We start from the raw sequence: 27,417 nt of genomic DNA, 5'->3' as shown, positions 1-27,417 counted from the left end.
TGTAATTTATGATTTTATTTCCTTAAAATAAATATAGCAGCACAGAATTAGAGACAATTAACTCAGTGGCAAAGTAGTAGAAAGATTGTTAGTGAAGAGTCAGAAGTCCTTAGTTCTAATTGTAATCTATATTAGGTATGTGACCTTGAATAAATCATGGCCTTCTGAATGGTAGTTTGCCTTTACTGAGGCTCTAACATATGCAGGATTTTTGCAAGCCTCGATCTTCTCTTTTGTAAAATGGAGATAATGTCAGATTACTTTGGAAACTTTTTTAAAGAGCCATACACGTAGAAGGGATTATTATACTTGAAATTTGGAAATTATTCAGTGCAGTACTACTAGTAGCAGCTGATAGTACATACATCTTTACTCAAAACAATTATGTAAGGGATACTGTATTCTTGTTTTGAAGAAGAAGAAACCAGTTTTTAGTGATTATGAAAGTTATACTGTCATAGTCAACAGAGCAGTGATTCTAATCCTGTTCTTCCTGATTTCTTTATATCATCATGATTTTTGCTTGAAGGATAATAGATCCTGGTGGATAGGTATGGAAAGGGAATAGGATACTAGCAATGAGACTAAAATTATTAGACATATTAGACATATGAAAGCTTAAAGTATAATTCCAAAGGGGCAACGAGTCCTGAGATTGGTGATCTTAGAGGTGAAGTGGAAGAGTGCCATATGTTAATAAGGTTAAAGGTATATGCTATCTGATTAACTTATAAGTACCAGAACTAGATGTTGTAAAGCCCAGTCAAATAATAGGTTATCTGTGTGTGTGCTAGAATCTTTGTTCAGGAGTGAAAGGAAAGACAGAAGACCAGTGAGGTAATGAAGTCACAATGGGGAGCTGAGGTAAGTACAAGAGGCCAAAATAAATTACAGCTTGTAGAGATAGGTAGACTTTGCTTTGAACTATGAGAAAATCATTTCTTAGAATTAGTTCCCATATTTATACTCTTTGAAGACTCTTGTCACCCCACCAATAAAGGGCCTGTGGTTACTTTCCCAATGTCTTGGAACTAAGCTTCTCTTGAGTACTTTATAGCTCTGATCTCAGCTCTTTGCATACTTCTCACCCTTCCTGTGGTTGAGTTGAGAACTCCCATGAGTTAGGAAACATTATTTGGGAATATATGCCTAAGAGTCATAACAGAAAGGAAGTACAGAAAAGAGCAGAACAATTTTTATTTCTTGATTTATCCTATGCCATTGCCTTTTCAATGACGAGTTCAACGTTTAAGCTTTACTCGGGCTATTAAGTTATCAAGCAGTGGACATGCTTCTCTTGGATAGAGCTGAGGTGTGGAGATGTCAGCTGGCACAGGGGAAGCAAATAACTTTGAACTCTAATTCTGATTAGCAAACTTGCAATTTCTGCATAGAAGTTCATAGTGATTGGTATCTAGGAGAATACATCTGAGATGGAAGTATGGAACAGGAAAGGTAACTAGTATATATTGGGTCCAGGCTCCATAGAGGGCAGTCTGAAACATGTGCAGACTAGGAAGTCTTCAGAGATCACAAAGACCTGAGCTGTTCTCATTTACACTGCTCTGTTTCTCTAAAATGGCAGGACTGGGATTCAGAAGAAACAACTGAGTTGAGAAACATCATTTGAGAGAAAACTAATGCTGTATGCTAATCTTGCATGTAAGTGCTTGTGTACTTAATTAATGATGAGGAATAGCAAAAGAGGGAACCAAAAGTAAGAATCTTAAATCTAATTTACCCTTTTCCTATGTAGTATTTAAGATCAGGGAATCTGAAATTAGACTCCTCCGGTTTTCACAATATTTCCTTCTTTCATTAACTTAGGCAACAGGACATCGAACCTGTTTGGTGTAAAGGAAACTAATAGTAGGGAAAAAAAAAATTTAGGCTGTTTTACATGGAGATTATATGCTAATTGCCAGACTGCTTGCCAGTGAGTTCAGTCTTGTATTGTGTGCTGACCAACTTGGGACAAAAATGGAGATTAGATACTTAATATTTGGTAATAATATGCTAAGGGACCTGCTCCTTATCTGTTGCCTAGACTGTCTCTCTTCCAGTATCAAGTCAGGTTACCAGAAAGCTACAGGCTTAAACTGTGTTCCTTCAGCTCATGTAGAAACTCACTCACTGAACTATGATTTTATAAGCCTGTGGTTATTGTTATAGATGGTTATAAGAGTCATCTGTGGGCCGGGTGCAGTGGCTAACATAATCTCAGCGCTTCGGGAGGCTGAGGTGGGTGGATCACTTGAGGTCAGGAGTTCTAGACTAGCCTGGCCAACATGGTAGAATTCCATCTCTACTGAAAATACAAAACTTAGCCAGGTGTGGTGGTGCATGCCTATAATCCCAGCTAGTCAGGAGGCTGAGGCACAAGAATCTCTTGAATCTGGGGGAGGCTGCAGTGAGCCCAGATCGTGCCACTACACTCCAGCCTGGGAGACAGAGTGAGATTCTGTCTCAAAAAAAGAATCATCTGTGAAGGATGTCTTTTCATCTGTAAAAAAAAAATAATTCTTAAAGATTTTAGTTAGGCTGGTCATGGTGGCTCATGCCTTTAATCCCAGCAGTTTGGGAGACCAGGGTAGGTGTGTCTCTTGGGCCCAGGAGTTTGAGACCAGCCTGGGCAACATGGCGAAACCCCATGTCTACAAAAAATACAAAAATTAGCTTGGCGTGGTGGCGCGTACCTGTAGTCCCAGCTGGTCAGGAGGCTGAGGTGGGAGGGTCACTTACCCAGGTGGCGGAGGTTGCTGGGAGCTGAGATTTCACCATTGAACTCCAGGCTGGATGACAGAGTGAGATCCTATCTCAAACCAACAAACAAACAAACAAAAAATTTAATTATTAGTTCTTCTTATATAAAAGCTCACGTGTAAATTTCTCCTCCAGTTGAGATAAATTCTATTCTTAAACACTTTTTTTTTAATCGCTAATGAAAAAAAAATACAATGAGACCATCCTATCTCCATTTTTGCTTTGGTTGCTAGAAAACTCAAAAGTGTTCACTTGCAGTAGCTAGCCTTGGTTTATGTTTCTGGTTCAGTTGTCTGCTTCCCTGTCTCCCATTATAACTTTTATTCTTTAATCGTAGTTTTTATTGAAAGTAATTTTTATTAAAAGTTTTTTTAAAACAAATGAATTTTACAAGTCATTTTAAATTCCTGTTTGGAAGTAAAGTAGATTATTGATTAGTAACTGGTACTGCAACAGAATTGTGTAATATGCAAAGATCTATTCCAGGAATACTGCTTCCTAATTAACGTGACGCCTGAGCAGAGATTTGCCTTTTGAAACATACAGTGTTAGAACTGAAGAGCCAAATGTGAAAATTGAAAACTCTCTTTCTTTTTTCTTTCTTTTTTTTTTTTTTTGGCAAAGTCTCACTCTGTTGCCCAGGCTGGAATGCAATGGCGCGATCTCGGCTCACTGCAACCTCCGCCTCCTGGGTTCAAGTGATTCTCCTGCCTCATTCAGCCTCCTGAATAGCTGGGGTTATAGGTGCCCATCACCACGCTCGGCTAATTTTTGTATTTTTAGTAGAGATGGAGTTTTGCCGTGTTGGCCAGGCTAGTCTTGAACTCCTGTCCTCAGGTGGTCTGCCCACCTCAGCCTCCCAAAGTGCTGGGATTACAGGCGTGAGTCACTGTGCCAGGCTGAGCTCTCTTTCTTTTAAGAAAGAAGTATAGTTCTGGAGTTTATATATATTATTTCTGCCCTAAGATATATGATTCATAGGCCAATGGTTTCTAGCCTGTGCACTTAGATCCTTGGTTACAGTGGAACTATTTTAAGTGGTCAACTTTTTAATATCACTGAATATTAGTTGATATCAAGAAATTATGGTAAATTTAATAGGTGTGAGAATGGTATTATAGTTATTTAGGAGAATGGCTTTAAATTTTGGAGATATGCGCTGAAGTATTTTGGTGTGTGTGTGTGTGTCTTAGTTTATAGGGCTACTATAACAAAATGCCCTAGACTGGGTAGTTTAAAAACAACAGAAATTTATTTCTCACAGTTCTGGAAACTGGAAAGTCCAAGGTGCCAGCAGATTTGGTGTCTGGCAAAGGCCTGTTTCTCATAGATAGGTGTCACTATCTTGCTGCATCATCACATGGTGAAAGGGGCAAGAGAATTCCCTCAAGCCTTTTTTTTTTTTTGAGATGGAGGCTTGCTATGTTGCCCAGGCTGGAGTGCAGTGGCGTGATCTCAGCTCACTGCAACCTCTGCTTCCTGGGTTCAAGCAATTCTCCGTTTCAGTCTCCCGAGTAGCTGCGATTACAGGTGTGTGCCACCACGCCCAGCTAATTTTTGTATTTTTTTCATAGAGATGGGGTTTTGCTATGTTGGCCAGATTGGTTGCTGGTCTCGAACTCCTGACCTCAGGTGATTCGCCCTCCTCAACCTCCCAAAGTGCTGGGATTACAGATGTGAACCACCACGCCCGGCCCCCCCTCTAGCCTCTTTTATAAGGCAGCAGTCACATTCATGAGGGTGAAGCCCTTATGACTTAATCACTTTCCAAAAGCCTCACCTTTTAACACTATCACATTGGGTATTAGGTTCCAACATATGAATTTTGGGGAGACATGCAGACCATAGCAGTGTGGATGATCATACGTAATTTACTTTAAGTGGTTTAGGGGTGCATATGTGTGAAGGTGAAGCAAATATGGCAAAAGGTTAACAGTTGTTGAATATAGGTGGTAAGTATATGGCTGTTTATTATGACATCTTTTCTGTTTTTTTCAGTATATTTGAAATTTTTTATGATTAAAAGTTAGAGAAAGGGTGCTCATACTTGAATAATTGTGGCCGGGCACAGTGGCTCACACTTGTAATCCCAGCACTTTGGGAGGCTGAGCCGGGTGGATCGTGAGGTCAGGAGTTCGAGACCAGCCTGACCAACACAGTGAAACCCTGTCTCTACCAAAAATACAAAAATTAGCTGGGCGTGATGGCGGGTGCCTGTGATCCCAGCTACTCAGGAGGCTGAGTCAGGAGAATCGCTTGAACCTGAGAGGCAGAGGTGGCAGTGAGCCAAAATCGCGCCACTGCACTCCAGCCGGGGCAACAGAGCTAGACTCCGTCTCAAAAAAAAAAAAAAAAAAGAAAAGAAAGGAAAAGAATAATTGTCATTACTAGTCCAGCCTTCATTTTTTTAAAGGAGAAGTTTCATAACCATGATTCAACGGCTTAGACTTGTTTTTGCCTAGCATTGTACAACTAGCATAAAGGGATAAGTAACTAAAGTATTAAACAATTGTGTGATAAAATTATTGCCACAGTTTTCACTATCCTGAATGACTCTACAGTGTAGCATTCTGGCAGGCTCCGTACAGGATACAGATATGTCCTGCCAGTTGCAGATGCAGATGAGTCAGTAGAATTGATAGTTTGGCATTTGTGCCAGTAGGTACCAAGTGAACATGGTGATCACTTGCTCGTCTGCCTCATAGTCCCTGCATGAGATCCACAGCCTAAACCCAGGTGACCCAGCAGATTTTTGGGTCATTTATAAGATCAAAAAACAAATTATCTACTTTCTTTCCCAACAAGTCATATGAGAGACAGAAGAGGGTATAGAATGAGTAAAATTCCCGTTTCTACTGTGGCCAAAGTACATTACTTAAGGTCTACAGATAAGAGGAAGTCTTTTGGCTCTACTCCATGTAGACTTTTCTTTCTCTGATGTTCCAGGAGTCCCCCCAGAAGGTCAACAGGCTTCTACCATGTTGCCAGCTTTGAGTGAAATCACTGCCAGGCTGCAAGATGTGCCAAATAACCTGCTGTACTGTATTGTAGCAGATGATAGTGGGGAAAGCAGAGACCTCATAGAGGCTGCTCCTCTCCTTTCTGTTTTGAGTCGTGAGACCACTACTTAGGATATAACAGAAGCTAACCTGTTTTTCACTTGTTCTTTTACATGCAAACTTTTTAAACGTATTAGATATTCATAATCCCTGGTTCTCTTTGCTTTTTTTAAATTTTTTTATTTTATTAAGAGAGTCTTGACTCTGTCACCCAGGCTGGAGTGCAGTGGTGCAATCATAGTTCATAGCAGCCTTGAACTCCTGGGCTCAAGAGATCCTCCTGCCTCAGCCTCCCAAGTAGCTAGGACTACAGGTATGTGCCACAACACCTGGGGTTTTTTTTCTTTTTTTTTCTTTTTTTTGTAGAGACAGGGTTTTACTGTGTGCCAAGGCTGGTCTCAAACTCTTGCCTCGAGCGATCCTCCTGAGTCAGCTCCCAAAGTGCTGGGATTACAGGAGTGAGCCACCACACCTGGCCCCTTTTAGCTTGCTTAAACACTTTTTTGGTGAAGTGTGTATGTGTTTAGTTAACATATTGTTAGAATATTCTTTCATTAAACATTTGAATGTTAACAATGTAATGTATATATGTTCTCATAGTTATTTTTCTTTCTGATTTTTGTGTTATAAAATATTTCGAACAGAGGCCAGGCGCAGTGGCTCATGCCTGTAATCCCAGCACTTTGGGAGGCCGAGGCAAGCGGATCACGATGTCAGGAGATTGAGACCAGCCTGGCTAACACAGTGAAACCCCGTCTCTACTAAAAATATAAAAAATTAGCCAGGTGTGGTGGCGGGCACCTGTAGTCCCAGCTACTTGGGAGGCTGAGGCAAGAGAATGACATGAACCTGGGAGGCGGAACTTGCAGTGAACCAAGATCATGCCACTGCACTCTAGCCTGGGCGACAGGGCGAGACTCCGTCTCAAAAAATAAATAAATAAATAAAAATAAAATAAAATCGAACAGAAAAACAAAGAGATTAATGGGTGACTATATGCAAGAAAAATGAAAAAGAGAATAACATAAACACTTAGGCACAATTACCAAGCTTTTCAAACTTAGTACTTTTATTTTTTTGTGTACCATTCCTCAATCCATTCTGCTTCTTCAGAGACAAATACTATCCTGAATTTAGTGTTTTTCATTAACATGTGTGTTTTATTGTTCTTTTGTGTTTTTTGAGATAGAATCTCCCTCTGTCTCCCAGGCTGGAGTGCAGTGATGCAATCACAGCTCACTGCAGCCTCTGCCTTCTGGGCTCAAGCAATCCTCCCACCTCAGCCTCTCAAGTAGCTGGGACTACAGGCACCAGCACCAAGCCCAGATAATTTTTATATTGTTTGTAGTGACAGGGTTTCTCCATGTTGCCCAGGCTGATCTCAAACTCCTGAGCTTAAGCAGTCTGCCCACCTCAGCCTCTCAAAGAACAAATATGTCTATGTACTTGTATTGCATATACATCTGTCCATAAAAAAGAGTTTTGTTTTACATGATTTTAAATTTTATGTAAATGATTCTCTTTTACATTTTATGCAAGTCTATATATACAAATTTTCTTTACTGTTTTCACTTGACATCATGCTTTTGAAATTATTTACATTGATATATATAGTTCTGATCTGCTTGTCATATAGTATTCTTTTTTAATGAACATACTACAGTTTGTAGGTTGATTCTCCTGTTAATGGACATATAGTTTTTGGTATTTCATTGTTTCATAAACAGTGCTACAGTGAATACTCTTGAACATATCTTCTTATGCAAATATATGAGTTTCTCTAGTAGATACTAATTTATCTAGTACTTCCTAGGAATGGATTTACTGGGTTGTACAGTGTGTTTATCTTCTGTTTAACTAGATATTGCTAAATTGCTATCCAGAGTGATTATGCTAACTTATTCCTATCAGTAGTGTGTGAAAGTTCCCATTGACCTGCATCTTCACAAATACTTAAAATTTTTGCCTGTTTGTGGATGTGAAATGGTGCTATCTACACAGTTTCTTTCTATGTAGTGATTTGTTTATGTTGGGCAAAGCTTATGATAGCCAGTGGAGCTGATTGACATCCTAGATATTTTAATTCAGGAAATATTAGTGCCTAATTATACAAACAGGTTGGTAGGCTATTCTGAATGAAACGCTGGTTGCTGGAAATACTCTGTTTTCAAGAGCACAAAATAAAAATCTTGTTTTAGGAATTCTATACAAGAATAACTTTGGGGAAAATTTTTTCCCTTAGGGCATTTCCACTTTCCAAATTTTTCCTCATTGTTCCCTTTACCTCAAGTGATTCTCTTAGTTCTTCTGACTGATACCAGTCGAGGCATGAAAGAATGAAATGTCCAAACCCTTACTGATAAATTATACCTGACAGCAGAATAAACTCACATCTACTAAGAGGCTTCCATAGTTTTTATTGCTATCACTTTGATTACTCCAATAATGAAACTATTGAATCTGTTTCTTAGAAGCCAAGGTAAGAAAGCAGAGAATAGTCTGCCATTGAACTGATAGCATCTGTTTTATAATTATCTGGTGACTTTTCTAGAGAAGATGTATAAAGTCTGTGTTATTTCTTGTGCACCACGCTTAAATGATTGCTTCTTGAGTTGGATTGTACTCCAGTTATCTATTTCTGTGTAACAATTCACCTCAGAACTTAGTGGTTTAAGATGCCTGTTATGGGTAAGATGGAACAAACACATTTCACCTGTCTTTTCTACTGAACTCAGCTAAAACACCTGGCCTAGAACAACTATTTGAGGACTCCAAAAGTCATATCTTAAAAGTTGCATTAAGAAGGAGCAGATTTTGAAGTACTCTTGAACCAGGGTTTAATTTATTGTTCTCCTCTCTCTCATATCCCCAGGTTTCAACTCAACACAGCCTAAAACCCCTAAGTGGATATTAATGTGGATAAGAGAACTGTAGGAGAAGGCTTCAGTTCTGGTTCAAAGAATGGGAAGGCGATATTGTAATACTAATAGAAAGTACAGAAACTTTTCCTTTTTTCCTTCTTCTTTCCTCTGTTCTCTTGTACCATGAACCTCAAGCAGTCCTGCAGTGACAGCAGATTGGGGTCTAACAAGAGCTTAAAACTCTGATTGTAGGGAACCATTCTCAGATCAGTGGAGCTGTGGTCCCAAGAGGGTGGAATTAGTTTCAGTTGCCTTTTTTCTCCCTCCTTCATCTGCTTGCCTCCAAACAAAGGCACTATTATGGAAATTGTATGGCTAAGCAGAGTAAATAAAGTAAATAACACACCAGCTTTCTGACTAGGTAATGAGAAAGGGGAATCCCATTGACCTAGAAAGTACTGAGAGATTATAAGATATTTGAAAATAAACTCTTTAAATTTTATTATGAATTTTTGAGCTTATTCATGCACTCTGCATGCAGAAGTCTGACCCCAAACAGCATTCCTAGACTTTGAGAAATGAAGTAGGGATCAGACCATTGCCAAGTCCCAGACTGGCAACAGGGTGGGTGGTGCATCTGTGGGACAGATCCAAAAAGCACTGCAAAGACTTTGAAAACTTAACTGCCGTTGGAGTTCTGGCTGGGGAACAATGCAGGGGTGTCCTCTCTGGCAATTCCTATTTGTATTGAAGTTCTCGCCAGTAAAATAAATCCAGAAAAGGAAATGAAATACATACAAATTGGAAAGAAAGAAGTAAAACAATTCCTGTTCACTGGCTACATCACTGTATATATAGAAAACCAAGGAATTCACAGAATACTCCTAGTACTAAGTGAGGTTAGCAAGGTTGCAAGTTACTATGCCAGTCTACACAAAATATTTAGAAAACAAATTTAGAAAATAAATTTCAAAAAGTTTCAAAAAGCAAAATTTGAATTTGCCACACATGAAATACTATATTGAATCCATGTGAATGAAGTGATGTATAGGCATTGCATTGGGTATTATAAATCTGGAGAATATTTAAAGCATATGGGAAGCCGGGCACAGTGACTCACACCTGTAATCCCAGGCCTTTGGGAGGCTGAGGCAGGTGAATCGTTTAAGCTCAAGTGTTCAAGACCAGCCTGGGCAGCATGGTAAAACCCTGTCTCTACCAAAAAAAAAAAAAAAAACGCACACACAAAACTAGCCAGGCTTGGTGACTCACGCCTGTAATCTCAGCTACTTGGGAGGCTGAGGTGGGAGGGTGGCTTGAGCCAGTAAGTATGAAATTAGCTGCTGTTTAAAAAAATTTTGGGCCAGGCACGGTGGCTCACGCCTGTTTAAAAAAAAAAAAAAAAAAAAGGTCCCCTAAATTCCTAATTTGCTAAGAGTTCTTATTTATTTATTTAGAGACAGAGTCTCACTCTGTCACCCAGACTGGAGTGCAATGGCACAATCTCGGTTCACAGCAACCTCTGCTTCCTGGGCTCAACTAATTATTGTGCCTCAGTCTCCCAAGTAGCTAGGATTGCAGGCATGCATGACCATGTCTGGCTAATTTTTGTATTTTTAGTAGAGACAGGATTTCACCATGTTGGGCCAGGCTGATCTCAAACTCCTGGCCTCATGTGAGCTGCCCACCTTGGCCTCCCAAAGTGCTGGGATTACAGGTGTCAGCCACCACGTCCAGCCTAATTGGCTAGGAGTTTAATAATGAGTGGCTGTTGACTTTTCTCAGATGCTTTTCCTGTATAAATTGATATCATTATGGTTTTGCTTCTCTGGGCTAGTGTTGCTTACCTTGCTTGGTTTTCAAATATTGAACCAGCGTTGCATTCCTGATACAAACCATGCTTGGATACAGTATATTATTGCTAGGTTTGATTTGCTAGTATGAGGGCTGTTGGTCTGCTGCCTTGTTTTGTTTTACAGATCTTCTCCAGGTTTACTACCTGGATAATGCTGGCTTCATAAAATGAGTTCCTCCTCCTTCTGCTTTCTCGTACAGATTGTATAGAATTGATATATTTATAATGATTGTTTGGTAGAATTTAGTGAAACCACAGGGAGATTTCTTTTTCAGAATCTGTTTAATTACAAAATTTCATTTTGAAAACAGTTATATAACCATTCAGGTTACCTATGTCGTCTTAGGTGATTCTGGTAGTTTGTTATTTGAGAATTTGGTCTGCTTCATCTAAACTGTTGATTTATGTACACACAGTTCTTTGTAGGCATTCCCTTTTGTCCTTTTAACACAATTCCCATCAGAAATCTCAGGAAGACCTTTTTGTAGAGACAGACAAACTTATTCTTAAATGTATATGGAAAGGCAAAAGAACTAGAAGAGTCAACCAATACTGGAAAAGAAAAATAAAGTTATGTGAATTATTCTACCCAGCTTTCAGACTTACCATAAAGCTACAGTAATCAAGATGAGGCCATATTGGTAAAAAGATAGATATGTAGATTAATGGAATAGAATAGAAAGTTCAGAAATAGACCCACATAAATATTGCCAGTTCATATTTCACAAAAATACAAAGGCAATTCAATGGAGAAAGGATAGTGTTTTCAAAAAGAGATGTTGGAAAAAGTAGAAATCTGTGTGCAAAAACTTGAAACTCTCACACCGTATATAAAAATCAACACAAAATAAATCATGAATTAATATATAAAATAAACTGTGAAACTTTTAGAACAACACAGGGCATTTTTAATCTATGAAGGATGCTATTGAGAGAATTAAAGGGCATGCTACGTATTGGTAGGAAAATGTGTAAATCACATATCTGACGAAGAACTTATATTCAGAATACAGATGGTTCATGACTTAAAATGGTTCAACGTAACAGTTGTTTTGATTTTACAGTGGTGCAAAAGCAATACATGTCTAGCAGAAACCATATTTTCAGTACCTGTACAACTTTTCTGTTTTTCACTATCAATACAATAGTCAATAAATTTTCTATTTTTTATTTTATTTATTTAAAAATTTTTTTTTAAGCAGAAACAAGGTCTCACTCGTTGGCCAGGCTGGTCTTGAACTCCTGGGCTCAAGTATTCCTCCCATCTCAGCCTCCTAAAGTGCTGGGATTACAGGCATGAGCCACTGTGCCTGGCCTCATTCCTTTTTATGAAATAGGCTTTGTGTTAGATGATTTTGCCAGCTGTGGGCTAATGTAAGTGTTCTGAGCACATTTGAGGTGGGTTAGGCTAAGCCATGATGTTCAGTAAGTTAGGTATATTAAATACACTTTCAACTTGCAATATTTTCATTTTATTATTTTTTTACAATGGGATTCTTGCTGTGTTGAATAGGCTGGTCTCAACCTCCTGGTCTCAAGTGACCTCCCATCTTGGCCTTCCAAAGTGCTGGGTTTATACATGTGAGCTACTGCACCTGGCCTATATTTTCATCTCACGGTTGATTTATTGAGACAAAAGTCAAGGAACAGCTGTATATAAAAAATTGTCAAAGCTCAACAGTTTTTTTTTTAAAAAAAACCCTATTTAATACATGGTCAAATGTCTTAAACAGATTCCTTACAAAAGAGAATATACAATGACAACTAAATGCATTAAAAGATGTTTAGCATTAGTAGCCATTAAGAAAATGCATTTAAAATCTTGATGAGGTACCACTCTTAAAATGACTAAAATAAAAAACTGACAGTTGCAAATGCTGACAAGGTTGCAGAGAACAATTGGAACTCTCATACATTGCTGGTAGAAAAGGAAAATGGCAAAACTACTCTGGAAAAGTTTGGTGATTTTTTTTTTTTAAGTTAAACATATGCTGAGCATGTGACCCAGCAAATCCATATCTAGGTGTTTAACCTAGAAACATGAAAACTTACATTTCTATGAAATCCTCTACACTGATGTTTGTAGCATCTCTATTTACAATTGCTAAAAAATAGAAACCATCCAAATGTCCTTCAGTAAGTGAATGGATAAACTGTGGTATATACATACAATGAACTCAGCAATAAAAAGGAATGAACTATGATACATGCATCATTCTTTATGCATCTCCAAGGCATTGTGTTGATAAATCAGTCTCAGAAAGTTATATACTGTATGATTCTGTTTATGTGACATTCTCAGAAAGATAGACTGTAGTAAAAAAGAATGGGTTAAGGGTTAGTGGTGGGGTTAGGTGTGACTACATAAGGATATCTTTTGGAACTTCTGTGTATCCTGATTATACTGCTGGTGGTTTCATGAGTCTATGAATGTTTTAAAATTCATAGAACTGTACACATACCTAAAAAGTAAATTTTGTGGTATTAAGAAATTTTTTAAAAACTTTGTAGCTTGCCGGGCACAGTGGCTCACGTCTGTAATCTCAGTGCTTTGGGAGGCCAAGACGGGCAGATCACAAGGTCAGGAGTTCAAGACCAGCCTGGCCAACATGGTGAAACCCCATCTCTACTAAAAATATGAACATTAGCTGGACGTGGTGGCCGGCGCCTGTAATCCCAGCTACTTGGGAGACTGAGGCACGAGAATCGCTTGAACCCAGGAGGCGGAGGTTGCAGTGAGTCAAGATCGCGCCATTGCACTCCAGCCTAGGCGAAAGAGCAAGACTCCATCTCAGAACAACAACAACAAAAAAGTAGCTTGAAGTGACCATTTGTTTGTCTTGATTCTGTCGGTTGAGCAGGCCCTTCTGGTTTGTATCAAGTTCCTTATATTAATAAACTTTGCTTTAGGTTAAACCTGTTCATCTTACTCATTTTTTATATCCCTAAATGTCCCATATAGTGTGCCTGGCACATAATAAGAATTATTGAATAAATTAATACAGAGCCCTTCTGCTTTAGGTCAAAGCAAAGTTTATTAAGTTTGCTGAGGTATTGGGATGATCAGAAAGTCCAAATAGCCTCACTCACATGCTAGCTGTTTATGTTAGCTGCTGACTCTGAGTTCAGCCGTGGCTTTTGGCCAGGGACCTTGATTACACTAGTAGGGCTTTTTTGTAGCATGGCAGCTGAGTTCCAAGGAGTGTTCAAAAAGAGTAATCTCCAATTTTCAAGTACTTACCAAGTCTCTCTTTGCATAGTTGGTGATAGTATGCCATTTGCTATCACTAGTCACAGCTAGTCATCAAGCCCAAAGTCAGTATGGGAAGAAGACTATGTGGGTCATCAGTACCAGGAGGGTTGGCTCATTAGGGACCTCCAAATTACTGTCAGTTGTGAGGGCTTTTGTTTTATTTTGTTGTAAGAGCTTTCTCAGCTTTCCTTCAGATCTTCAGGACTATCTGTATTCCTTTAGCAAGAAACATTAAGAGACTCCATTATCTAAGAAGCAATAATTGAAGATTGCCTGTTATTTATAAAGATGTAAAATGTGATTATTTTAAATGTGTTGAAAATGTATTATTTTTCTATAAGCTTTGATGATTACAGACTTTCATATTTATAAAATGAAACCCACCAACTTCATTCTTTGTGTACCTAATCAGTTACAGAATTCTTTCTACCATTTATTGATCCTCAGTACAGAGAAAAGGTTCCAAAAAACCTCACACAGCACTATAGACAATCTCAGAATTAATTCTGGGGCTAGAAAGAAACCTTCATTGATCATGCAGTCAAACAGCATTCCAAAGAAATAATTTGCCCAAAAAAAGCCTCCAAAAATGATTTATATAGTGAAGCTATAAGGCAGGAATACCAAACTAGAAACATCTCTGCAAAGTGAGTACATTGCAGTAATTGAAGAGTTTTTGGTTTTTGTTCATTTGTTTGTTCCATTGTTTTTACACAATGGCAATATAAAAACCAGATTGGTATGACAGTGTGTGAAGTAGGAACCAGATTGTAGGAGGGTACACCTTTATTTAGTAGAAAGAACAGAAATGGAGAATCAGTATACATGGATTCTAGATCTGATAGGGCCACAACTGCATCATTCACTTCTCCTTTCAAAGACTAGGGGTTTGTACTACAAAGTAAGAGGCTTGGTTTGAACAGTCTTTTTTTTTTCTTTGAGACAGAGTCTCGCTCTGTCACCCAGGCTGAAGTGCAGTGGCACCATCTCTCAGCTCACCGCAACCTCTACTGCCTGAGTTCAAGCAATTCTCCTGCCTCAGCCTCCCAAATAGCTGAGATTGCAGGTGCGTGCCATCTCACCCGGCTACTTTTTGTATTTTTAATAGAGACAGGGTTTTACCATGTTGGCCAGGCTGGTCTCAAACTCTTGACCTCAGGTGATCCGCCCACCTCGCCCTCCTAAAGTGCTGGGATTACAGGTGTGAGCCATCACGCCCAGCCTTCACATCCCTGGGAGACTTGAGGTATTAGAATCTCTAATGGAGAGGTATACTTTTTAAAAAGTAGAGCCCATATAATTCTTGTTTTAAAACTATAAACTACAGACAGTAAAGCACAATAAAATATTCCAGCGTGGCCGGAATGCATAGCTAGACTGTAGAGTGAGACAGTATTGTAGAAGACGTAAAGTTTTGTTTTTTTTGTTTTAATGTCGAGAAATAGTAGCCTAGAGAACGCAGATGATCTCAAAAGTCAATAGAGGGCAAGAACCTGTTCATCTTATTCATTTTTGTATCCCTAAATGCCCCATATAGTGTGCCTGGTATAGTAAGAATTATTGAATACATTAATATGAAGCCCTTCTACTTAGAAAATTTTTCTCAGACATTGAGGAGAGTAATTTAGAGCTGCAAAAGTTTCACTCCATTGTTAGTCCTACCTCTCCTCTACAGACTGACTCTTTTTGTTCCATATTAATGCCTATTCTATTTTGGCCTAAAATCTGTACCTGTACGTACAGGTAGATACAGGTACCTGTCTGTACCTATATAGATTTATATAATTTATCAGATGCTCCCTTCTGTTCCTATCCTGGTTCATAGAATGAAATCAGAACATTAGTTGTATCTCCTACCTTTGACAGCAGACTAAAACCCATACTCCAAAGGACTGTTTACTGCTTTCCCAGACTTTTCTCTTGGCCTTGTGTTAAGATGTTGCTAACAAAGAAGCTCAGTACTAAAAAATTTAGTGCCAGTTGTTTCTTCTCAATTGGTAATAACCACCATTCTGGGCACTGTTTCTTGTGCATCCTAAAACTAAGGAATCAAAATTTCCTTTGATAGTGTAAGTAAAACAAAAAAAAAATTAATGTTCAAAGTAGATTACTCTTTCAGAGGTTCTTATAAAATGACCTAAAAAAAAGTTTATTAATATAGGAAACTTGCCTATCCAGTCTTTCCAAATTACCTGCTTTGAAACAATCCAGTAATGATTTTTTTTCTATTTTCTTTTTTCTATTTCTATAATGACTTTTTTCTATTTCTTTTTTCTATTTACTTAAAAAAATAAGATGCTGTGTTTTGTTTTTATTGAAGTAAAATTCATGAAGAATGAAAAAATTGTATTAGAAATTGTACAATTTGGCTGGGCACAGTGGCTCACGTCTGTAATCCCAACACTCTGGGAGGCCAAGGAAGGAGGATCACTTGTCAGGAGTTTGAGACTAGCCTGGCCAACATGGTGAAACCCTATCTCTACTAAAAATACAAAATTAGTGGGTATGGTGGCACACACCTGTAATTCCAGCTACCTGGGAGGCTGAGGCAGGAAAATCACCTGAGCCCAGGAGGCGGAGGTTGCGGTGAGCTGAGATCATGCCATTGTACTCCAGCCTAGACGGCAGAGCAAGACCCTGGCTCAAAAAGAAAAAAAAACGAAATTGTATCATTATCTTTAGGTTTTTGGGTACAAACGTAGATCCTCAAAAACTTTATCGGAAATTTGGAAATCTATAAATAAGTTATATTATCTCCTTTCAAAATCCATTATTAGTAAGTTAATATTTATAAAAACAAAGCTAGTGCATCTTGAAGAAATAAGTTTTTATTTCTTTATTCCTTATCCCTCCTTGTCCCACTGAACTATTGAAGAACTTCTTATAGATTTACCTTCCCATTAGTGCTGTAGTACAGTTTTGTTTTATCTCCATTGTCTTGTGTTTCCTGGCTAAGTTTTACTTGTTATAAAGCTATTGGGTCACTTTTGGTCTAGAATAGAACTTTCGTAATATAAGGGACACCGTAAAATGTAAAGGAATATCTGCATTGCCTTGTTTTCTCTTGTTAGAAAAGTCATGTTCTGGCTCCTTTTTTAATGCCCCTCTTCTTTGGAGGAAGAATTTCTAAAGGCACACATTCTTGAACTAAAAAGAAATGATGATGTATGTTTGCCTTTTGGGCACATGTGAAAAATGAGGTTATTCACACCTTCAGTTCTGGCATATATCCATTATCAAAAAAGTACTTCCAGAATAGTCTCCCTGTTCCATAGTAAAGTCACAGAGGTGGTTTGGAGTTCTTCAGCTAGGTCGCAGTGTCCAGGAACAGATCAGATCAGAATCAGTATGTTGTTTATGATACAGATCAAATTAACCAATGATTCTTCCAGTTTTCTCCTTCCTGTTTATTTCTTCCAGATACAAAATAGGTTCAAGGAGAAAAGTTCTTTTCTACCATTAAACTTTTGAGCTGCCTGTGTTTGGGATTCAAAGTATTTTGGGTGCTTATTGCTTAACTGGGCTGAAGATTATCTCATGTGACAGCATAGATCTCTTGTTTTGGAATTGCCATTACTTTCTAGAACAGGCATTCTGTACAGCTGCCAACATGCTCTGAATCCTCTTGCTTCATATTACAGTGATACTGCTTTGTCAGGGTAGAATTCAGCCTCACAGGGCTGGAGTCAGTCACTGCTGACCTCATGCCACAGTACAGCATGTTCAAATCTGGGAGAAACTGCGGGTTATTCGGCATATTCCTCCTCCTCCTCTCTCACAAGCATGGAGCCCTCACTCTCCTCGGAAACCGTATGTTGTATATGTGTGTGTATCTGTCTTTTTTTTAAAAAAAAAAAAAAAAAATCTTCCTAAATCCTATAGTTAGTCCTACAGCTTTGAGTGGGGGCTGGTTGAATAGACAGACAGGAAATAGCCTGAGCTGCTGAAACTTAGCGTTTTTCAGCAGTAGATCTCAACCAGGGGCATTTGCTATTTTAGAACTGACTTGTGTAAGGTTGTAATAATGGAGAAGCATGATATGTGTTTCCTAGTTGTTCATTTTACCCAAAGCTATTTGGACAGAATGCAGAGGGTGCTCTGTAGCTGTATGGGCATGCTCAGATCATCCTGGAGTGTCCCGTCTCTTGTGTGTAATGGGCTGCTTCAGTGCAGAGTAAATGTCATCCTCAGTTTCTCAAGCGATATAGTTACTGGAAAATCAGTGTTTCCTTCAATGAATGAGTTTCATTTGCCTTGGACTGCTTGGGGAAAACATGGGTTAAATTTGAAAATGCCCGGCATGCATAACAAATGGGAATTTGATTTAGAGCCACCTGGAATACTTCTTACATTAAAAAAAAAATCTTGATGGATCTGTGTGACCAAAAGAAAAAGAAAAAGATTTCTTAGTGCCCAGCTACTTATTTTCAAAGTATTTTTCCCAAAGACTTGGAAAATTTCTGAATTGTTAAGCAATATACACATATCTCAGTGTGAAACTTGTGTCTCCAGATCAGCAGAACAAATCTCTGAGATAAAACTGGATTGGAGGATGATCCAGCTTTATTCAACATAACCACCATTTTCACATTTCATCCATAGTCTTTAGTACAAACTTAGCCTATAGTTTGATTTTACCATTTTTTAGTTTATCTTATAAATGATACATATTTTCTAAGAGATAAATAGCAAAGCAAAGCAGATTCTTTATAGTTTTGCCTGATTCTGAAGTTAATGTATGTTCATATTGTTTGCTATTGAGCAGTTGGATTTAAGATCCAAACAGATTTTTCACTCTGAAGTTTAATATTGAATTACCCTCTTATGCCTTATGGTTGATAATTTAAATGCCAACTTTTTAAACAGATTTGTGCCTCCGGTCTGTACCTTTTTCTGTTGTTTGTTATATATCTTGGATTCAAAACCCCTGACACATCTCTGTTTGTTCTGAGGTTATAAAAGTTCAGTTTACTTATCTATTTTATGAAGAATGCTATCCCAGGGTGAATGGGGTGATCAGAAGGAAAGCATTCATAGAAGAGCCCTAAAGGAATAGTGGGTGGAGACTAACAGTAAAAGAGAAGTTAACTCCTTTTTTTTCCGTTATTGATAGTCAGGTGGGGGAGGGCATAAAACATAATTTAAATATTTTTAATTGATTTTATTTGGTGATTGCATTAACTTTTAAGAGGAGAGAGAGTGTGATAAAAACAATATAGTTAGTACCTGAGTGAGTGAGTGTAGATTAAACCAGCAGTCCCCAACCTTTTTGGCACCAGGGACTGGTTTTGTGGAAGAGTTTTTCCACAGATGGGGTCGGGGTGTCTGTGGGGAAGGTTGGAGTGGGATGGTTTGGGGATGAAACTGTTCACCTCAGGTCATCAGGCATTAGTTAGATTCCCATAAGAAGCATGCAACCTAGATCCCTCGCAAGCACAGTTCATAATAGGGTTTGTACTCGTATGAGAATCTGATGCCACCACTGATCTGACAGGAGGTGGAGCTCAGGTGGTAATACTCACTTGCTTGCTGCTTACCTCCTTCTGTGTGGCCTGATTCCTAACAGGCCACTGACCTGTACTGATCTGCGACCCAGCATTTGGGGACCCCTGGATTTAACTATTTGCCTGCTTCCCTACCTGTGTCTCTCTCTTACCCGAACTATTTATTGATTGGTAAACTAAAATATTCTCATTGAAACAATGATTTAAGTGTTCACAAATGAGGTACTTGCTCCTAGTATCTAAAATTTTTAAAGTAACCATTTAGATATATGAAATTGCTATAGATAGGGGTTCGTACATGACCTCCTTGCCTGAGATTGCACACGCTTTGTGGGGTGTTTTTTTTTTTTTTGAGACAAAGTCTCCCTCTGTCGCCCAGGCTGGAGTGCAGTGGCGCAATCTCGGCTCACTGCAAGCTCCACCTCCTGGGTTCACACCATTCTTCTGCCTCAGCCTCCTTAGTAGCTGGAACTGCAGGCACCCGCCACCGTGCCTGGCTCTGTGTGTGTGTGTGTGTGTGTGTGTGTGTGTGTGTGTATTTTTAGTAGAGACAAGGTTTCACAGTGTTAGCCAGTATGGTCCCAATCTCCTGGCCTCATGATCCGCCCACGTCCGCCTCCCAAAGTGCTGGGATTACAGGCGTGAGCCACCACGTCCGGCCTGCACATACTTTGTGAAGAGTTCATTCCAAATTACAGAATGAACGTTTTGAAGGCAGGATTTCAGAAGAAAAAATGTAGCTGACTCTGTGGTCCCAGCTACTTAGAAGGCTGAAGTGGGAGGATCACTTGAATCCCAGGGTGGGGTAGGGCGGTGGAGGTTGTAGTGAGCCAAATTACCACTGTGCTCCAGCCTGGGTGACAGAGCCAGATCCTTTCTCTAAATAAATAAATACAATAAAGCAGGGTAAGAGGGATTGAAAGTACTGGACATTGAGGGTAGACTGCCATTTTTAATAGAACAGTAAGCATAAGCTTCATTTAAAACAAGACATTTGAAGGAAGGCTTGAAAGAGGAGAGCAGGTTAGCCATTCAGCTGAGGAATGAGCATTCCAGGCAGGGGGTACAGCCAGAATAACTGCAGGAGTTTTCACAGTGTTTACAAGGAATTAAAAAGAGGTTAGTTGGTATGACTAGAGCAAGAATTAAGACAGGGAAGAGTGGCAGGAATTGGGAGTGTGAAAGATTTAATACAGTGTATCAGTTATCTATTGCTGTGTAACAAACCACCTTAAAACTTAGTGGCTTAGCCAGGCACAGTGGCTTGCACCTGTAATCCCAGGTACTCAGGAGGCTGAGGCAAGAAGATCACTTGAGGTCAGGAGTTCAAGACCAGCGTGAGCAACATAGTGAGAGCCTGTCTTTTTAAAAAAAAAAAAAAAAAATTAGCCAGTCACGATGGTGTGTGCCTATAGTCCCAGCTGCTCAGGAGGTTGAGGTGAGAGAATTGCTTGAGCCCAAGAGTTTGAGACTGCAGTGAGCTATGATCAGGCTACTGCACTGCAGCCTGGGTGACAGAGTGAGACTATCTTTTAAAAAATAATAAAAATAGTAGCTTAATATAACCTTTATTTGCTCACAATTTTGAATCAGCCATTTGAGCTGGGCTCCACTATTTGGTTCGTAGGCTTGTCATTATAGTTGTTGGGGGCTCGGGTAGACCTGGATGGTCTAAGATGGCCTCCCTTCCTCATGTGTCTGGTAGTAGGTACTGGCTGTTGGCTGGGCCTCTCAAGGTTTTATTTTTTCTTTTTAACACTCATCCATGTAGACAAGCTACAAGGATTTTAGACCGAATAGCTATTACAAGGGTGAGGTTGTCAATAACTGAGATGTAAAGTGTGCTGGAAATCTCAGTGCAACAAGAAAGGACAAACTCCAATGCACAAATACTTTTTAAGCCTCTGCTTGTGTCACATTTGCTAACATTTCACTTGGCCAAAGCAAGACCATGACCAAACCCAATTTCACTGGATGGAGAAATACATTCCACCACTTTTTTCTTTCTTTCTTTCTTTCTTTTTTAAGACAGGTTCATACTCTTGTCCAGGCTAGAGTGCAGTGGCACAAACACAGGTCACTGCAGCCTGGATCTCCTGGGCTCAAGCCATCCTCCTGGCTCAGCCTCCTGAGTAGCTGGGACCACAAAAATGTACCACCACGCTCTGCTCATTTATTTATTATTATTATTTTTTATTTTTATTTTTGTAGAGACGGAGTCTCACCACGTTGCTGAGGCTTGGTCTCAAACTCCTGGGCTCAAGTGATCCTCCTGCCTTGGCCTCCCAAAATGTTGAGATTACAGGCATGAGACACTGTGCCTGACCAGAAGCCACCTCTTGATAGGAGTGGGAAAGCCAGATTATAAAGGGAAGGGTATACGAGATTGGATGAATGTGGCTATTAATCTACCATAAAGAAGGCCAAATCAGAAATGCCTTTGAAGGCCATTTGAGTGTAAAGGAAATTGAGTGGATAAAACATACTCAGTTTCTCCCACTGTCCTCTCAACAACACACTTCTGATGCCAGGTCTATGGGGATTTCTTCCCACCAGCAAGCAATTCTGCAGCAGACACCAGCGGGGTATCCTTTAATTCAATTCAGTTCTGACTCTGTCTACGTGGAGATAGTATTAGATCACACTAGGTGAGGACTGAGTCCCACAAGGCTGCATCCCACTTCCAATGCCCATTGAAAGCCCCAGGTTATTTTGCTTGTACTTCTGACCAACTGGCTGTAAATTGGGATTTCCACAGCCCCCTCCTTGGATTCAGTTAATTTGCTAGAGTGGCTTACAGAATTAAAGAAAACATGTATACTGGCCTATTATAAAGGATGCAGATGAAAAGATGCATAGGCAAGGCATATGGGAAGGGATGCAGTGCTTCCATTAAGCCCCCACCCTCCAGGAAACTTCACATGTTCAGCTATCCAGAAGCCCTAACTCTGTCTTTGGGTTTTTATGGAAACTTCATTATGTGAGTGTGATTGATTAAATTGCTTGCCATTGGTGATCAGTTTAACCTTCACTTTCCTTCCTTTACCCTCCCAGAGGTTGGGGGGTGGGGCTGAAGTGCCAATTCTCTAATTATGCCTTGGTCTTTCTGATGACCAACCTCATCCTGAAGCTGCCAACCATCAGCCATCTTATTACCATACAAAAAGACACATCACTTTGGAGATTCCAAGGAATTTAGTAGTTCTATGCCAGGAAAAGGAAAGGAAGACCAAATACAGTTGACTCTTGATCAAAGTGGGTATTAGGGGTGCTGGACCCTCACACACAGTCAAAGATCCGCGTATAACTTTTGACTCCCCCAAAGCTTAACTAACAGTCTCCCGCTTAGCAGAGCCTTACTAATAACATAAACTGTTATTAACACATATTTTATATATTATATGTATTATATACTCTATTCTTACAATACAGTAAGCTAGAGAAATTAAAATGTCAAGAAAATCATAAGGAAAATGTTATTTTAATTTTAAAATGTTATTAAAATCATAAGGAAGAGAAAATACATTTACAGTACTGTATTTACGTATGTTTACAAGACAAATCATCTATATGAAATGGTAGGCAACTGCAGCAGCAGACCTCAACCTATGGTACGTATCATGCAATCAACTTTTTCTTGTAATGTCATGACATTTTCTCTGCTTCTTGGGAGCACTTCAGTGTCACTAGTCACACTTCTTACGCATCTCATGGTGTTATTCAAGGTTTACAGTATTGTACTAAACACAATGAAAAATAATAGAGAACCCCCAAGAGATCACTTTTTACTGAGATATGCAGTTTACTGGAGAGAGGACCTGATGACTCAGGTGATTAGTGAGTGTCACATGCGTTTTAAGCGGATACTTGCAATATTTCACTCACTGCTAGCAACTGGAGGTGACTGTGAAAATTTTACAGTAGCACAGTAAATACTACAGTTAATTTTTTGCGGTTTATTCTGTTACGATTTAATACTTCATCTTTGTTTACATTTCTCTTGACTGCAAATGGCACCATGTAAGTGTTTGTATAAATTTTGATAGATTTAACTTCAGATTTGTATATACTTTATGGTATTAAATGATAAAATAAACAGCATCTGCATATGTTTTATGCATTCATTCACATCTTTTAATTTTTTGGTATTTCTAGGTTATGCAGTTTGCCATTTTTTCCCAAATTGTTGCAAATCTCAAAAATATTTTAAAATATTTTGGAAAAAATATACATGTAAGTGGATCCATGTAGTTCAGACCTTTGTTGTTCAGGGGTCAACTGTGTATTTCACAGTATCGCAGGAATTCATTGAAGAATTTTAAGCAGAGGACTGATGTGATTTGACTTAGGTTTTTAAAGGATCATTCTGGTTGTAATATTAAGAACAGATATGGGGGCAAGATAGACCAATTGGGAGACCATTTTAGTAACTCAGGCAATATATAATCATGGTTTAGACTAAAGTACAAGTGAAGATTATAAGATGTAGTTGAATTTTAGATGTATTTTGAAGGCAGTGCTAACAGAATTTTCTGGCAGGTTGGATGTAAGGTATGAAAGAAATCGGTAACTATGAGGATTTTATCCTAAACAGCTGGAAGAATAGATTTGTCATTAACTGAGATGTAAATGCTGCTGGAGGGCAGGTTTTGTGGGAAGGAGCTGGAGTTCAGTTTCAGGTGTCCATCAGCCATCTAAGTGGGAATGTTGAATAGATAAGTGACATTTGTGAGTCTAGAGACTCTTAGAGTCATAGGATACTAAGGAGAAAGTTCTAGGCAGAAAATATGATTAGGGAGAAGAAGAAAAGGAAGAAGATTGGCCTATGAGAGAAGAGGAAAATCCAGAGATTTTTTGGTGTACTGGAAAACCAAGTATGGAAATTCTTCTTAGGAGAAAGGAAACATCAAGTACATCAAATGCTGCTGATAGGTCAGTAAGAAGAGGGCTAAGAACTTCTCTTTGGATGTAGTAATTTGGAGATGATTGGTCACCTCAACAAAAACTTTTTAGTAGACCAATGAGATAAAAGCCAATTGAGTGGGTTTGTGAGTGGGAAAAAGTAATTTGTAGACAGTGAGTTTGAATAATCTTTATGAGTTACACTACAGTAGGAAGAAGAGAAGTGGGGAAGCAACTGGTGAAGGGAGTGGAGTCAAGAAGTTTATTCAAGATGGGAGAAATAAGATTTACATGCTGAAGGGGAAAATTCATTAGAAAAAATCTATCAGTTTCTTATTTAATAAATAGCATTTGTTATGTACCAACACTATTCGAAATGTAACTGAAACACAGGTTCAGGCACTCACCACTTGTAGAGTCCGATATAAAGAGAGTGACTTGTGAGGTCTGGTATAAAGAGAGTGACTTGTTATTCCAAAGCTAGCTTAGGGGAAGAAATACAGGCCTCCTGCCTTAAGGGTACCACTTCAGCTTTGGAGCAGAAAGCAGGTGCTTTTAAAAGGGAGCTTGGCAAGAATGGCATGCAGTGGAGAAAGCAAACAAGTGAGGGTGCTTTATCTGCTGGGCAGTTGAGCTGGCAATCACTGGCACCTTCATGGGCAGAACTAAGTTGTAAAAGTGGCTGAGGCCAGGCACAGTGGCTCATGCCTGTAATCCCATCACTTTGGGAGGCCGAGGCGGGCAGATTACCTGAGGTAGGGAGTTTGAGACCAGCCTGACCCAACATGGAGAAACCCTGTCTCTACTAAAAATACAAAAAAAAAAAAGGTCAGGCATGGTGGTAGACACCTGTAGTCCCAGCAGCTCGGGAGGCTGAGGCAGAATTGCGTGAACCTGGAAGGTGGAGCTTGCAGTGAGCCGAGATCGCGCCACTGCACTCTAGCCTGGGTGACAGAGCGAGACTCCATCTCAAAAAAAAAAAAAAAAAAAAAAATTAGCCAGGCGTAGTGGTGCATGCCTACAAATCCCAGCTACTCAGGAGGCTGAACCAGGAGAAACGCTTGAACTCGGGAGGCAGAGGTTACAGTGAGCTGAGATTGTGCCATTGCACTCCAGCCTGCAACAAAAAGCAAAACTCTATCCCCAAAAAAAAAAAAAAAAAATGTGGCTGAAACTCTTCAGGTCAGAGAGAGTTTCATTGCCAGTATACTTTTTGTTGTAAATAGACTGTTGTCTCTCGAGACAATCTCCTTGTGGGAGAGTTCCACTCTGGAGCTTCTAAGCACATGTCTGGTGAAGAGGAGGTAGCAGGTTATAATTGTATTTCTAAAGAGCTAAGTAGGAAATGGGGTACAGGGGAAAAGGAGGAATGAAAAAAGAGAAAAAATAATTTTAAAATAACTCATTCTGTCTCTTAGAAAGATGGAGGTACTCAGTTACAGAAACACTTTATAAATATAAACTCATTTAATATAAGAATGAAACAGTGACTGGCCACTCAGTATAAAGTAATATGGTGGGTGCTATAAGGAGTTCAAGAATGTATAAGACACAGTCTCAGACTTAAACACTCACAATGTCAAGTAAAAATATATATATATACACCATAAAAATTAGACAATTTAGAAGTACAGAGAACTAAAAGGAAGTTACTTTTAATGAGAAAATAAGGAATGTCAATATAAAGGTAGACTTATTTGGACTTAATTTATGTACGTTTCACTTCAAGCACAGAGCAGATAGGTTTTTTTGTTTGTTTGTTTGTTTGTTTTCTGTTGCCCAGGCTAGAGTGCAATGTTACAATCTTGGCTCACTGCAACCTCTGCCTCCCAGGTTCAAGCGATTCTCCTGCCTCAGCCTCCCGAGTAGCTGGGACTAAAGGCACACACCACCACACCCAGCCAATTTTTGTGTGTTTTTTTAGTAGAGACGGGGTTTTGCCGTGTTGGCCAGGCTGGTCCTGAACACCTGACCTCATGATCCCCCCACCTTGGCCTCCCAAAGTGCTGGCATTACAGGCATGAGCCACCACGCCTGGCCAGAGAGTGCATTCTAAGGTAGGATGGGGACAGGGTTGGATATAGAAAGGAAAGCATTTGTCTTCAGAAAAGACAAAGAACTTCAGAGATACTTTCTGTTATTGTAATTGTCATCTTCATGTTTGTAGTCCTAGCTCCTATGTAACAGTGAGGAAGAAAAGGAAGAGTGGGAGGGTGGATGTGTATGTGTCAACGGCATATGTGCATCTTCAATACCTAGAATACAGGGAGTCCTCTACTGGGCAGATATACTTAGGACCCTATCTCTGATTTAAAATCAGTTTGCTGAGCCATCCAGTATTATTTTTCACATAAGTAAAATGGAAAATTTTGAGCTCTGGTAAACCCAGGAAATAGGATTACAGTGTGTCATTTAACTCTCATTTCCTCTTAATGAAATGTGAACTGGTTGTTTGAAGTCTAAGGATATGTGGAGAATACAGACTGTTTAGATTGATACATGGGTGGAAGAATGTATTTTATGTTCAGTGGAAACTTGTGAAGAAAAGTTTATAGGGAATCATTTCCAAGGAGTGTAGAAGCCTAATTAAAGTTGACTTTTTTATCCTCATTGGTGCCTCATGCACGTTAACTGTTTGAAAAATCTATGTATGTTTTTCATTACACCCTGATTGCAACTTCAGGGAAAAGATCTTTTCTGGGCTCCAAAAGTTCTAACAGAAAAGGGAATATGTATGGTTGTTACATATGTATGTATGGTTGTCATATTATATACCAAATGAGCCTACCTTTATATTGGCATTCCTTATTGTCCAGTTAAAAGTTCCAGTTTCCAGGTGGTCAAGTTTACCCATAATCAAAAAAATACAAATGATAAGTGAAAATAAGATCTCATTTTAATTATCAGATTAATCAAAATACAAAAGTTTGATACCTGGAGCTGGCATAGTCATTCACCTACACTGTTGGCGGTAGTGTAAACTGTTGCAGTCTTTCAGGAAAGCAATGTGTAATCTCTATCAAAGTGCAAAATATATACCCTCTGATATACTGCTAGGAATTTACACTATCAGTATACCCAAAGAAGTTCACCAAGATATATACAAATATGTTTGTAATTTTAAAATGGAAAGAATTTGTTTTGGTGCCCAGTTGAAGTTTAATGACAAATACCTTTGACGTTCCCTCACCCCCTCTCCTCCCAAAGGTGATTCCGCTTT

At 39.1% G+C, this 27,417-nt stretch overlaps 1 protein-coding gene across 16 annotated transcripts in view; it reads left to right on the top strand.

Moving 5' to 3' along the window:
* TMCC1 (transmembrane and coiled-coil domain family 1) overlaps positions 1-27,417 on the top strand; it is a 250,187-nt gene that overhangs the window by 155,166 nt on the left and 67,604 nt on the right. The window contains exon 1 of one of the 16 annotated variants that reach the window (XM_038003499.2): positions 1,593-1,662. The exons of 14 other annotated variants lie outside the window; for them this stretch is intronic. In XM_038003499.2, coding sequence (XP_037859427.1) covers positions 1,648-1,662 — 15 coding nt within the window. In that variant the 5' untranslated portion in view covers positions 1,593-1,647. Of the gene's footprint in view, positions 1-1,592; positions 1,663-17,356; positions 17,602-27,417 lie in introns of those variants that run through there. One more of the 16 variants, XM_007985372.3, reaches the window with a different exon arrangement.

Source organism: Chlorocebus sabaeus, chromosome 22, assembly GCF_047675955.1.
Source record: "Chlorocebus sabaeus isolate Y175 chromosome 22, mChlSab1.0.hap1, whole genome shotgun sequence".
In the NCBI taxonomy this organism is placed as follows: domain Eukaryota; kingdom Metazoa; phylum Chordata; class Mammalia; order Primates; family Cercopithecidae; genus Chlorocebus; species Chlorocebus sabaeus.
Note: the sequence above shows the minus strand (reverse complement) of the source record. Positions and strands in the feature narration are given on the sequence as shown.